The 14,912-nt window shown below is 38.3% G+C and overlaps 1 protein-coding gene across 3 annotated transcripts in view; it reads right to left on the reverse strand.

The window, feature by feature from the left end:
* The window catches only part of hyou1 (hypoxia up-regulated 1), a 28,322-nt gene that overhangs the window by 12,530 nt on the left and 880 nt on the right, over positions 1-14,912 (reverse strand). For all 3 annotated transcript variants that reach the window (XM_077546611.1, XM_077546610.1, XM_077546609.1), the window contains 12 exons: positions 13,524-13,599; positions 13,302-13,395; positions 13,091-13,169; positions 12,806-12,960; positions 11,238-11,314; positions 10,565-10,746; positions 9,833-9,948; positions 7,940-8,126; positions 5,457-5,591; positions 5,281-5,363; positions 4,275-4,407; positions 26-210 (listed from right to left, as the gene is read on the reverse strand). In XM_077546611.1, the coding sequence (XP_077402737.1) occupies positions 26-210; positions 4,275-4,407; positions 5,281-5,363; positions 5,457-5,591; positions 7,940-8,126; positions 9,833-9,948; positions 10,565-10,746; positions 11,238-11,314; positions 12,806-12,960; positions 13,091-13,169; positions 13,302-13,395; positions 13,524-13,593 (1,496 nt within the window). In that variant the 5' untranslated portion in view covers positions 13,594-13,599. The remainder of the gene's footprint in view (positions 1-25; positions 211-4,274; positions 4,408-5,280; positions 5,364-5,456; positions 5,592-7,939; positions 8,127-9,832; positions 9,949-10,564; positions 10,747-11,237; positions 11,315-12,805; positions 12,961-13,090; positions 13,170-13,301; positions 13,396-13,523; positions 13,600-14,912) is intronic.

A 14,912-nucleotide genomic window follows, 5' to 3' on the forward strand; every position in this document is an offset into this window, starting at 1 on the left:
GGGAATTCCAGAACACAAAAGCTACCTGAGGTCCTCCTGCGACAGGAAGCTGAGATCGCCATAGTTGATGTTGAAATCAAAGTCATCATTGTAGCGGTTGAATGTAATGACCTTTCGCTGGGGATAGGGAGCCATCCTCTGAAAGAGGATACGTTTGCTGTGTTTCAAGGTTTTGGCACCTTCTTCCTCAACCTCACGCGTGAACTCCACCTAAGAAAATGTAATCACAAGTGCTGAGGGTTACGGTGGTGTCCTACTAAAAGAAAACATCAACTTGGCATCAACAAAAACACTGCTTAATGTCCACATCTGCTGCCCAATTCTTTAAATATAATTTTTTACTAAATATTATTAGCTATGCCTCAATGGGATATTTTGTAATACCAGGGGTGTCCATGCCTTTTTGGACTGAGGTCATGATATAGGATGAGCAGCAATCATCCTAATCGCTGAGCATATTAAACTCAGTAAAAACTAGGGGTGTCAAAATTTGTGTGTTCATTTTGAGTTAATTTAAAGTTCCTTTAACACCACTATTTTTTTAAAACGACGTAAATAATGACTACCCCTTACCTAGAAAGCCTGTACTTGGGGAATTCCAGTCGCAACGCAACAGACACAGCCACGTCAAAATTTAGCAGTAATAAAGGTAATAATAATGCATATATTTGTAGAGACTAGGGTCAAGTTGTATTGTACAATTTAAAAAATGTGAAGAATGTCACAAGTTACTTCATGTTAAAGATTAGCTCTTAATATGAAAAGAAAAATGCACTGAGCTGTCACCAAAGTCTTGCAAATGCAATTATGCCATCTAGTGGCAGAAATATGACCTGGACACAAATCAATATCACACTAATTTTTTACAGTACATCTTTTTAACTTTAACTAAATTTTATGAATTATGAAATTACTGTATCAATAACTAAAATATGCAGCCATATTTCTATTAGTTTAACATTTATTTCCACTTTTATGTTAAAGAGTATGAAAACTTCCAAAAATATTTTATTGTACATTCAGAACAGATATAAAAGGTGCGATTAATCGTGAGTTAACTATTGAAGTCCTGCGATTAATTATGATTAAAAATTGTAATCGCTTGACACCCCTAGTAAAAACCAATACACGATCGGCTAAACCAGGGGAGCTCAAGTTTGGTCCTTGAGAGTTTCTCTCCACTAAGACACCTGATTCATGATCAGGATCGTTATCAGGCTACTGGAAAGCTTGCTGATTAGCTGATCATTAGATTTAGCTGTGCTGCAGGAGGGAAACATGGAAAACAGGCTGGATAGGGGCTCTCAAGGACCGAACTTGAGCACAAGTGGGCTACACTATACAGTGCCTTGCCAAAGTATTAGCCCCCCTTTAACCTTTTGCCACAATTCAGGCTTCAAAGATTAAATCATCATAATTTCATTAAGTGAAACAAAATACATACAATATTTCATTTATTTTATTTTTTTTACAAATAACCGAAAAGTAAACCATGAGAAATAATTAATCCCCTTTTTCTATCCGTGCAGCAAAGTGACTCCAGAAGTTCCCTGATGATTTCGGAATGATCCATTGTTGACCTATATCATAGGTGTCAAACTCCGGACCTCGAGGGCCGGAGTCCTGCAGGTTTGAGATGTTTCCCCTTCTCCAACACATCTGATATATGATCAGCTCATCAGCAAGCCTGATAACGATCCTGCTGATTGGAATCAGCTTGTGTTGGAAGAGGGAAACCTCCAAAACCTGCAGGACTGCGGCCCTCGAGGACCGGAGTTTGACACATATGACCTATTTGACTGATGATGATGATAAATAGAGTCCACCTGTGAGTAATTTAGTCTTAGTATGAATGCACTCTCTTATCTCGCTGAGCACTGTTCAATCATATTAAAATGGAGAGAGTATCAGACCGCTGTGAATCTAATAAGACCCGGGCCTTGAGGATACCTATCCAGCATGTTTTGGATGTTTCCTCTCTTCCAACACACCAGATTCATATGATCAGCTCATCCTGATCAAGTTGGAGGCGGCAAACATCCAAAACATGCTGGATAGGTGCCATCGAGGACCAAAGATGGTGCCCCTGCTCGAAAAACTTTCAGCCCAAAGAAGGAGAGCACTGATCTGAGATGCAGCCAAGAGGACCATGATCACTCTGGACAATTGCATAGATCCACAGCTAACGGTGGGAGAATCGGTCTATAGGTCAACTATTAGTCATTCGCCGCAGAAATCTGGCCTTAATCAAAGAGTGGAAAGAGAAGAAAAAAAGCCATTTTTCAAAGAAAATCATGAAATGTCCCGTTTGATGTTTCCCACAAGCCACCTGCGAAACTGCATTCTGGCAGCTTCATATCTGCCGTGGCTGCCTTTTTTCACAGAGCCCAAAACAGAGCAGTTCTGAAAGAAAACCTTTTGGAGTATGAAAAAAAAAAAAAAAACTGTGTCTAGCACGGGGGTTTACCTTCCAACAAGACAATGATCCTAAAAACAAAGCAAAATCTACAATGGAACTACAGTCATGGCCAAAAGTTTTGAGAATGACACAAAAATATTGGTTTTCACAAACTTTGCTACTCCAGTGTTTTTAGATCTTTTTGTTAGGTGTTACTATGACATACTGAAATATAATTAAGTGTCAAAGGCTTTAATTGACAATTAAATAAATGTATGCAAAGTGTCAATATTTGCAGTATCAACTTTTTTTTTTTTCAAGACCTCTGCAATTCGCCCTGGCATGCTGTCAATTAACTTCTGGGCCACATCCTGACAGATGGCAGCTCATTCTTGCATTGATTCTTGCATAATCAATGCTTGGAGTTTGTCAAAATTTGTTGTTTTTTGTTTGTCACCCCGCCTCTTGAGGATTGACCACAAGTTCTCAATGGGATTAAGGTTTGGAGAGTTTCCTGGCCATAGACCCAAAATGTTGATGTTGTTCTCGCTGACCCACGTTGTTGTCACTTTTGCCTAATGGAAAGGTGCTCCATCATGCTGGAAAGGGAATTGTTTGTCACAAAACTGTTTATGTATGGTTGGGAGAAGTTGCTCTCTGAGGATGTTTTGGTACCATTCTTTATTTATGGCTGTGTTTTTAGGCAAAATTGTGAGTGAGCCCAGTCCCTTGGCTGAGAAGCAACCCCACACATTAATGATATCAGGATGCTTTACTGTTGGCATGACACCGGACGGATGGTAGCGCTCGCCTTCTCCAGACAAGCTTTTTTCCAGATGCCCCAAACAATCGGAAAGGGGATTCATTCATTCCACATACAAAAAGAAAAAAAAATAAATATATATATATATATATATAATTTTTTTTTAATAAAAAATAAAAAAAGGAGAGCAATGATGACATGTCAAATCGAATGAACAATACTGAGCTCTCCTTGGAAAAAAGGAAAGGGGGTTCATCAGAGAAAATGACTTTATCCCATTCCTCAGCAGACCAATCCCTGCATCTTTTGCAGAATATAAATTTGTCCCTGATGTTTTTCTTGGAGAGAAGTGGCTTCTTTGCTGCCCTTCTTGACACCAGGCCATCCACCAAAAGTCTTAGCCTCAGATGCACTCACACCTGCCTGATGCCAATCCTGAGCAAGCTCCACACTGGTGGTGGCCCGATCCCGCAACTGAATCCGCTTTAGGAAATATGGATTTAGCAAATTTCAATTAATCTGATCACTGTGCATAAAATTCTAGAGTACATTCATATTGCCGTAATAAAAAATGAGGTAATAGATTTTGTAAAAATTAATATTTGTGTCACTCAAAACTTTTGGCCACAACTGTAGACATATGTAAATGTTCGAATGGCCAAGACAAAAGTCCAGACCTGAATCCAATTAATTTTAAAAATCTATGGAAAGATTGAAAACAGCTGTTCCCAAACGCTCTTTTTAACCTACCTGAGCTGGAGCTGTTTTCAAGGAATAACGTGCAAAACATGTCCCAAAAGGCTTGCAGCTGTAATTGCAGCAAAAGGTGCTTCTACAAGTGCTTCAGTACTCATTTAACAGTGTATTGTGGGGGAAACAGGAAGTGACACATATGACGGAAGTGGTGAATGGATTATTATTACAACCAAAATCTAAGTAAATGTCACTGGAAAAATAATAAGGTATCAAAGAAAAGTGACAAAGATGTTTTAAAAAAAACAGGTAATTGTTCTTTTTCAGTACATAAAAGAATATTAGGGATTGTTTTTTGTAAAGTAATATTAGGAATAATTAAAAAAGTTGCGTGATGTCCATAGGCTAACGTGAACTGACCTGAATGGGGTAGACAGCTGCGTCTCGGACCAGGAATGGTGTGACTTTGAAGGCCTTACTGAGAACAGCAGCCTGATACACTGCTCCCATGGCGGCCGCCTCATCCGCATTGATGTTTTTTCCCAACTCCTCTCTATCAGGAAAAAATGCGTTGCAATTTAAGTTCAAGTAAACAGAATTATCAAGTCCGTATGTGCACTAGACAGTGCAATTTCTGCAAAAATTGCGTGCGAATGCTGAAAAGCTCAATGCTAAGATTTGAATGGATGTGCTTAAATATTTCAGTGAAAGTATAATCAATTTCCTGATCTAATAGTCAGTTGGTAGAAAACCATCGAATGTAATAAAATGTGGGCCAAGTGAGATTTCAACAAGGTGGCAGGCACTTCCTCTAACCACCGGGCTAACTCTACTTGTCCAAAATCATGGCTAATGGCATTTTTTTTTGGAAAAGTGTCATCTGTATTTGAAAGCTAACATGAATTTAATCATTTCAGTGAAATTATAATCCATTTCCTGATATGATAGTCAGTTGGTAAATATGTATATCACTTAGCATAATGGCCATGTATAAATTTGCAATGTACAGTCGAAGGTGGAATTCAAACCTGCGACCTCCTGGTTACTGGGCAATTTACCAACTGTGCCACCGAGCAGTATCAGACAGCTGGTAATGATGATAAATTGTATGTATGTATGTATGAGGGACTTGGAAAAAGTTCAACGTCAGTCCCATTGAAAGTGAATAAGGAAATGTTTATATTTAAATGTTAAATTTTGTGAAAACTAAGAACTGAAACGTGGAATCAGATGACATATAGGTAGGCAGCCCGGTAGGCATGGATTTTTTTAAAGCAAGTTGAAATTTGCACGGTGTAAATCGGATGCATTATGTGGGAGTTATTGCCAGCCAAAAAAGTGTGGAGAATAAAACGCTGTAATTCACCATTCCCTCAACTAGAGACATGCCAATTAAGTAAGATTAGACTTCCAAGTTGACACTTACTTTCCCACTGCTTTGAGCAGTACTTCCTGAACCTTAGGGACACGGGTAGAGCCACCAACTAAAATCACCTGTTCAATTTCATCCTATTGTTGAAAAAAATGGATTTCAAATTACTTTCATTTTTATTACTGGCACTAAAATTATCCATATAATGCGACTTAATATTGAATACAGACCAGACTCATTTCTGCAACAGTGAGGGCATCGTGCACCGGGTGAGGCACTCTTTCGAATAGATCCGCACACAGCTCTTCAAACTCGGCTCTGGATACCTTAGCCTTGAAGTCAATTTCATCTATTAATCCTTCGACCTGAAAAAACATCAGCACAGTGTGATGGTCTGTAGAAAAAATGCCTAGATAAGTGGGGCACAGTTATTAAAAACAAATATGACCAGGCTGCAGAATTGGCTGCAGACTTGGCTCAAATGTTGCCATCAGTGGTTGTTTTATTGGCTTGCAATGATCAATTCATTTAACTAATTTAATAATACCCACAAAGTCAACCTTTTTAGATTTGAGTTATTAGTTTTAGCAGACTACTTCCTGGTGCATGGAGGACGTTGAAGAAACACAGGATTCCATAATGATTCTATTAATGGCACAGTGACAGTGAATACACATTTCTCAGAAAAAGTGCTCTGTCCGCATTGCATGTCCATTGGTACCTCCATTCTTCAACAAACCTATTCATGAACATATTCCTAGTTCAATTAGTTAAACAGCCAATTTGTGTTCATCCCAGTGTTTGACCTGAACCTGAAGATGGCGCCACAAAGACGTTTTTTTGCCATTAATTCAAGCTTTCAGCAAGCATGCACTAAATGTCAAAGTAATGACCAGGACATGTAGACAGCAGTTTATCAGCAAAAAAAAAATGTTTGTGACCCTTTTAAATCCAGGTTAACAACTAAGGTATTTTCCAATACCTATCAGGGTCATTTCAAAGCATTTTAAAAACGTTATACAAATTTTTACTTAATGCTTTGCTTTTAAATGTCCAACTCTTGTTCACAACTGCTTTTAAATGTTTGACTTTCAATTATGTGAAGCTCAGTTGAAATGTATTATATAGGCTCCAGACTGCCCCTAAAAGTTGACATTTTTGAGACAAGTTTGAGACAGGGTTATCTTATAATTACTACTTGCACCAGTGCAACCAGTAAATGTTTTTTTTTTGTTTAATAATTGTCATTTTTTAAATATTTTTCTGTTGCTGAAAACTTTTCAGCCCATTTATCAGTAATTTAGTGAAAATGTATCTGATGAATATGAGTCAAATTACTGTGTGTGCCCCTAAATATTCTACTTGCCCCTAGAATTTCAGGTTAAGGGCCACTGTGCTTAGTTAAGTTCAAAGTCTGGAGCCTTGCAGATATGCTCCACTATACTAAACATGGAATATTTTAAGACAGAGTAATGACACCATCTAGTGGCCATAAAAAAATAATTTGTGTGATTATAAAACACTGACATATGTTTTAACAAATTCCACACAATCCCACAGTAACTTTGCAAGGAGCAACCATTGTTAACTCTGACTCTACAGTATGCAAATAGTCAACGACACGGAATAACAATCATCTGTGGATTAAAATAGATGCAGTTCAAAAGATTGTTAAATACACAGCATGGTTGCTGAGGAAAAGCTGAGTACAGAACGGCTTGGGCCCAAAGCTAAAGGGCTAATATGGCTAACTGACGCACAACCAAACTGACAAACTGCAGAATACAAGCACAGAAAATGTACAGGTACTTTCCATCAACGCCAGACAATTTATACAAATTTTGTATTACATACATTTTTAACACTGGAATGGATTCATTCTATTTCCCTTCATTTTAATGGGAAGATATATTATGCTTTGCCGCCGCATACACTAGTCTGAGAGTTAAATCCATGCACCGAGGTTCTACTGTAGGGTGATGTGTGTATTCTCAGGATTACACAGAAACAAATCTTTCTGCTTGATATCATCTACAAATACAATACTAATAAACTATTGTCAGAAGGTTTGTCCCAATCACACTTTTTTTTAGCACCCAAGTCCGAGTTTACGTATCTGCCAATACGAAGTCCCAATCCGATACCTCGGCAATGCAGTAAGAAGAAAAAGCTCTCATCTTTGTTTTTGTTGTATACTGAATACATTTGGGTTTCAGGGTCTCTACCAATTTCTAGCCATCTCAGGGGGCGGCCATTTTGCCACATGCTGTTGACTGAAAATTACATCACAGTTGCTCAGGACCCAAGGTAATAAACAATCACAGCCCACCTGTTTTCTGAAGCTGAACCGTAATTGGTTGTGTGTGCATGGGGTCTGTTACTGTCACTATGACAAATAACCCCCCCCCAAAAAAAAACCTTAAAATTGGGTTCAAAATTCTATAATATTTTTACTTGAATTTAATGAAATAAAAAATAAAAATTAAGATTCTACTATTCCATTTGACAAGTTTTGGAATATTTGCTCACTTTGGGTTTTTCATCTTCTGAAATTTTAAAAAGGTCACAATATTTTCAGCTGAAAATTATGTGACTGGATCGGGACATCACTAATTGTCAGATTTTAAATTTCAACATGAATTTAAATTGTTGATTAATAACATTATCGTGGTGATATTCTTGACTAAATGACTGTTCTAGTAGCTGGACTCACCTGGGCCATGAATTCTGCATTTGCACTAAGCACTGTCTTTAGCCTCTGGGCCTCCTTGAGTAGCTTGGCCATAGCCCGGTGGTTCTCTCTCACATCTTTTGTGGTCTTTTTCTGCCCGTTGAACAGACCAGCCAAATGATCGCGAAGGCGCAAATCCATCTCAAACCCACCCAACCCACGATCAAACCTGGTGAACATGAAAAGAATAAAGTGTGTCGTTGTTAAAATAGAAAAAAAATGAAGACATTGTAGTTCTTTCAAAATGGTGTAATTGCTCATAAAGGCTCTGAGAGACAATCACCGGTAGCCATGAGGTAGGTTTCTTCATGCCATTGTACCCACTCCCATGGGCTTGAGTGCTCTCAACCAGGGATGCAAACAAGTGTATTTATGATTTGGGTGACCTAATTGCCAGAAGCTTTTCCACTTGAAATCAAAAGGTAGTTTGCGTTTGCTGTGTTCAGCGATGCAACATTCATTATCATGAAAAGAAGCAATGGCTAACTTTTGCGCATTCGATACTTTAATCGCAAATAGAAAAGCATGGCAATTCAACACACCTGTCATCATCTAGTTTTATGATTTTGCATGTACAGTACAATACCCATCCTCTTTCCCTTATATGGGGTTAGGTCGCAGGGAGAGCAGCAGGGACAGCAACTTAAGCAAAGAAGCCCAGACTTCCCTCTGACCCAGCCATGAAATAACAGTGAGGTCTCAGGCCTCAAATTCTCCAAGATTCAAGGTGTGTGCAAACTTTGAACCGACAGACAATCAACTTTGTTACGCGAGTCAGAAAAATAAACTGTAATCAAAACGTAGCAATAAAAGCAAATATCTTGAGTAAAAGACCACCAAAAAGTGTATTTTTAAGAACTTTGAAACGTTGAGAAAATTGAAGCAGAAACGTTTGACCTCAACTAACATTCAATACAGAAAATCCTGTCTATTAAAAATAATGCTAGATTTTGAGTAGTCCGAAAATTCATTTATTTAACAGTGTTTATTATAGTGGTGTGCTTTTCTATGACTATCCTTATGATGATGATAACAACAACAATAATAATAATAATTAACTATTTGTATAGCACCTTTAAAAACAAGTGTTTACAAGATGCTCTGACAAACCGTAATTTCTAGACTATAAGCCGCTACTTTTCACTTGCATTCACTTATCCACCAGGTCACAAGAGCGAGTGAGCCCAAATACAGTAGGAGAGACAGAACGACAGCGAGACAGTTTGCGCCCTCTTTATGAAAAAGAAACAGAAGTGTATAAAATGCTGCATTTATGTTTGACCTGATCCATTCTGACACTGACGAAGAGGAGTTTTTTGGTTTTGAGAGCGACCACAAAAGGGGAGAGTGGCTGACGAGACCATTCTGCTATAGTAGGCTGGTTATTTTTGTTACAGTAATGTATTTTTGTACAGCCGTATTATTAATGCACCTTTACTGTCGTGTTACTGGCAAACACTTTTAAAAATGGATTTAATTTAACCATTTGATGTTATTGTCTCATCAAGCGCTGTAAGTTTTGTTCTGTTATTATATTGTACTATTACTGTGACTGCAGGACGTGCGCTGTATTATTTGTGCACCTCAGGAATGTTGTTCAAGATGTTAATAAATGGGGCGCTTTGTGTTCCTAAACAATTATCCCTGTCCCGACAATCCCCTCTGTGGTAGCGGGAACCCTTATATACACCGGTGCGGTAACATTGAAACACCTGCGGCTAACAGTAATGTGCAGCTTGTAGTCCGGAAATCACGATACAATAATTTTTTTATTTTTTTTTTATCTGATCATAAAATGTAAACAACTATAAAGTGAAACTTACAAATACATACAAACAATATGGTGAGCAATCATCTAACGTTTTATGGACTTACCCGACACCTCGAATCTGCAACTGGGGCTGGGTGCCAGACTCCTTTGTTTTCACAGTCTGATATGTGACAATGGTAGCACTTGTGCTGCCTGAGCCCATATCATAAAACATCACATTCTGGAAGGAAACAATATGAGATAATTTAGCAACTGGTTCACACTCCGATATTTCAAATGAATATTTCAAAATGATAGTTAAAATGCCAATGACAAGAAAGGTTGGTGTCAGAGTGATCAAGGCTTTGTGGAAGCTTACTGCCCGAAGCCAGCTGGGATAGGCTCCAGCAACCCCGCGACCCTTGTGAGGGGTAAATGGTTAAGAAAATGGATGGATGGAATGGAATGTTACGGAGATAGAAGAAGGATGTTTTAGTGTTGTGATTTATAGGCGATTGGTATGAAGGGTTGGAAAGAGTAAGTGGTAGGGGATGACATTGTGACCATTGATCACGAGGGGTATTTTCTGTCTAGAGGGAAAGAGATTTTGGTCTGGTGATAAGTTCAGTTTTAATGCGGTTTAGTGAATTTTTAGCCATCCAATTGTGGATAGACTGAACATGAGGGGGGCCGAGCACAGAACCTTGAGGAACTCCATGGCTGACGGGGGTAGTGCGGAACTTGAGTTGTTGACAGTTAAGCTCAATGGCTCATTGACATTCGTAATTTGCATAAATAATGGTGTGATAAAGTATTGAGGACTGAACAAAGCTTTTTGGACTAATGCTGACTTTTACCTTGCCTGTACTGTCGATATCTTTCCTTCTAAAGACCCCATAGTTCAAGGCCACGGCTGTGTTGTCATTGATGAGTTGAAGGACCTTCAGCCCTGCCATCTGTGCAGCCTGCAGGACTGACCTTCGCTCTGCCTGGTTAAAAAAGGCTGGAACAGTGATAACTGCATCTTTGATCGGCTGTTCTACAAGTTGAGAAAAATAGAATGAAAGTTAATAAATGAAAACAAATGACAAATTGAGTATTGTTTTAAAGGGATACTTGACTCATTGAGCCATTTTCAACAGTAATAATATGTTTTGTCTATAATTAATGTGATAACTTCATTATTTTTCATGAACAATTAATAACTTTAAGAAGTAATCTTGTCACTTGCCCTCAACCGAAGATGACATCACCTGTTCTGAGGAAACAGGTTAACGACCAATTACAGTATAGCTCAGTTTGCTGATCAAACCCAGAAAACAGGTGAGCTGTAATTGGTCGTTACCTATTTCCTCAGCACAAGCGATGTCATCTTCATTAGACAGCAAGTGGAAAAGGTGTTTTTAAAAGGTATTCATTGTACATGGATGGAAAAGTAATGAACTTATCAAATTAATTCTGGACAAAATATTAACTTTATTGCTGAAAATGGCTCTGAAACGGAGGGCAAGGGGTGGCGGGGAAACTGACCTGCGAAGTCCTGAGCCAGTCCCCGGGAATAATTGAGCATCATCCCAAGAAGCTCTTCTGGTGTGTACTCTAGTTTCCTGATAAATGGACAAAGATTGTTTTCTTACTGAACAACATTTGTATTTGTTTTAAAATGGTCAAAAAACAAAGTTTAGTTTAATGCTTTGCTATACAGAGTGGAACCACAATTTTCACTACTTAAAGCTCAAGATTTGGTGTTGCACTAAAATGTTCAGGACAAAAACACCTGGACTCTGTCGCCCTTGAGCCACTACAGACGAGCACTGCCCACACTCAACTTATTTAGTGCTTATTCTATTTGTCTAATTTCAATTTCCAAAGTTCTCGTTCCTGTTTAATACTAGCACCACCCACTAGAAATTCCATTGAGGATGGAGGAGATTGACAGAAGAGCGAGGCAACAGGGAGTCATGATTTCAATAACTGCTAATGCCGTCTTGTCAAGGGTAAGGGTGAATTATTCTGTAATTTTTTCAATTAACTTTTTAGTTTTTATTAACTTTACTATGAATTTCTCTTAGGGGCGTTTTTAATTTAACCAGTATTAATATAAAACCGATGTTTCACTAGCAAGCTTTATTTTTGAAAACTTATATTTATTTACAAAATGTGTACACAAATTGCTCCCACTGATGGGCTAACCCAGAGGTGGGCATCGAGGGCCGCAGTCCTGCAGGTTTTGGATGTTGCCCTTCTCCAACACAGCTGATATATATGATCAGCTCATCAGCAAGCTCTGCATAAGCCTGATAACGATTGTGTTGGTTGGAATCAGCTTGTGTTGGAAGTGACAAACCTCCAAAACATGCAGGACTTCGGGCCTCGAGGACCAAGATTGCCCACCTCTGGGCTAACCTAATCTCGCATACCCTATACAACAGGAGTGGCCAAGTTTGGTCCTCAAGAGCCACTATCCAGCCTGTTTTCCATGTTTCTCTCCACTAACACACCTGAGTCATGATCAGGATCGTTATCAGGCTACTGCAAAGCTTGCTGATCATTAGATTCAGCTGCGCTAAAGGAGAAATACATGAAAAACAGGCTGGATAGGGGCTCTCGAGGACTAAACTTGGCCACCCCTGCTATACAGAAACATAACAATTTAGTAATCCAGTTCAGTTTAGTATCAGGCACAGTATGAACTCAAAAACCGTTCTTGCAGAAAATGGGATTACCTGCCTACCACGAATGGATAACCAATGTATTAATTATATTTGTTTTTTTTTAATTATATAGTATTTATATATATATATTCATATATTATTATCATCATTTTATTATTAAATTTCTGAATACAGTAGCAAAGACATGTCTGTTCAAACAGGCAAAGTAAATTTGACATGCATCACAATGTGCGCCACCTGACACCAAGATTTTTGTAGCCATCTGATCACAGGTAGGCAAACCATAGATAAATCCGATTAAACTTTCAAAAGAAAACAGGACTTTTAATGCTATGCCTTAAAACTTACAATTGTGCTGTGAAACTGTACGCTGATGTTAAGGTGCCAAACCCCACATTCACATAGACAAAGAGACACACTTACTCTGAGTCTTTAAAGTAAATTGTGCTTCGCACTGGGTCAGTTTGCAGTTGGTGCTCAGGAAATTGTTTCTGGTAAAGCTCTATATGTGGGTTGTTGAACTTCTTGCCCATGAGATTTTGCAGGTGTCGATAGACAGTTTTCGGGTTCTTTACAGTCTGAAATGGTAAGAAGCAACCATGAACAACATAAGCCTGCATGCATAATGTATAACAATGGAATGGACAGTGTAAATATAATTACAGATGGTACTTCATCAAACAAATGTTACAATTGAGTATGTCATACCACTCCTAAAGCATTGTCACCGAAAAGTCTTTCATTTTCCTTGAGGCATACAACCGCCGGTGTTTTCCTCCTCGACTCTCTGAAAATAAACCAAAAGTGATAAGACCATGACATGTAACATCCAACTTTATTCCTTTACCTGTCACCGAATTAGTGATGTGAAACAGATATGCATGCTTTGTGTCCTGGGTTGAAGTTTATTGCTACCCACTTGTTGAGAACAATCTCCATTGGCACGCCAGGTTTAACTATTGCCATCTTCATCCATTCACTCCCTAAATCTATTGACATGACAGCCACAGCATCTGCATATATATATATATAAAACAAACCATTCCATTATTAATCACATTTATTGTACTTTCCATTTCCCACACTACCGTACTCCAGTCGATAGAGAACACAGGACAAAAATATTATGTGCAACTCATACCAGTGTGAGACGGCAACATTACTAGAACCAGGCAGAACAAAGCAGCCAATCGATGCTTTCTCCAAACCATGATGATCTGAAATTATGATAAAATATGAAATTAAAGTTGTTGTTTTTTTTATTAGGCATAACCACATTAAATTGACTCATCTAACATATTTTATTCCGCCAGTTTTTATATTAATGTGGTCTCCTCTTGCTGATGTACATTAGTTTGTACTTAATTATACAAAGTGGACATTTTGCTGTGATCAGCAACGCACCACTTAGTGCTATTTTACCGTGAATCACGCAAGAAATACAAGTACATATTCTGCACCAGTAAATGTGTACTAGCTTGTCGCCAGGGTTATTTTAGTTAGGGAATTTTCATTTTAGTTTGTTTTTATTTTTGTTATTTAAATTTAGTTAGTCTTAGTTTTCAGGTTGGTTCTGTAAGTTTTTTATTAGTTTTAGTTTTTTGAAAAATGCTTGGATTTAGTTAGTTTCAGTATTAGGTTTTTTTTTAATGCTTATTAATTGTGCACAATATTTGATAAACACCTGGTAAAACGATCACTTCAGTGTGTGACACTTTCAAACGTCTTTATTTATCTTATCGCCACTTAGTGCTATTTTGCATGAATCACGTTTGTAGCGTAATGGTTAAAGCGATCACCTCGGAAGTGTGGGTCACAGGCTCACGAGTTTGAATCCCGCTTAGTGAAGGTGGTGTGGCTCAGTGGTAGCGTGGTCGTCTCGCAACACAAAGCTTGTGGGTTCTATCCCATGCCATTGTGACCAAGTAGAAGTATCCATGAGCAAGATACCAAACCCAGAGTTGTTCCATCATCAGTAGGTGAATGAATAATCAAAAGTAAAAAGATTTGAGGGCCTTGTAAGGTGGAAAAGCGCTATACAAATTAAGTACTATATCATTCACCATAGTACATTTCTTTATATTTTACTACAATTTCTTGACAAGAGCCTAAAAGCTCTCAGGGTTATGGTTAGGGTTGGCCGGTAATGTCGATTACAGCCTATCTTTTGTGGCAAAACAAAACAAACAACTTCGTGAAACGATACAGAAGTAGGTGGAGCGAGGCAGGAACCACGCTCAGTGCATGACTCCTTCAGGGAATTGACTAATCAGAGCCGTTCACGGCAAAACAGCGCTGGCAGTAGAGTTGCCGGTCACGGCAAAATATTCACTGCATTAATTATATAAATATAAAATCACCACTTGAAATGTACTTATCCCGAGAGAAGACTTCTGTTACAAAAATAAGCGGTAGACAAAAGAAAACTAGTTACCTTCCTGTCTTTATCAGCCTAAAAGTTGGCTTTGGCTTTAATGTCATCCACTTGTCAGTAGTTACGATTATGAGGTAAAACTCATTATATATTTTA

Source organism: Vanacampus margaritifer, chromosome 16 (assembly GCF_051991255.1).
Source record: "Vanacampus margaritifer isolate UIUO_Vmar chromosome 16, RoL_Vmar_1.0, whole genome shotgun sequence".
In the NCBI taxonomy this organism is placed as follows: Eukaryota; Metazoa; Chordata; class Actinopteri; order Syngnathiformes; family Syngnathidae; genus Vanacampus; species Vanacampus margaritifer.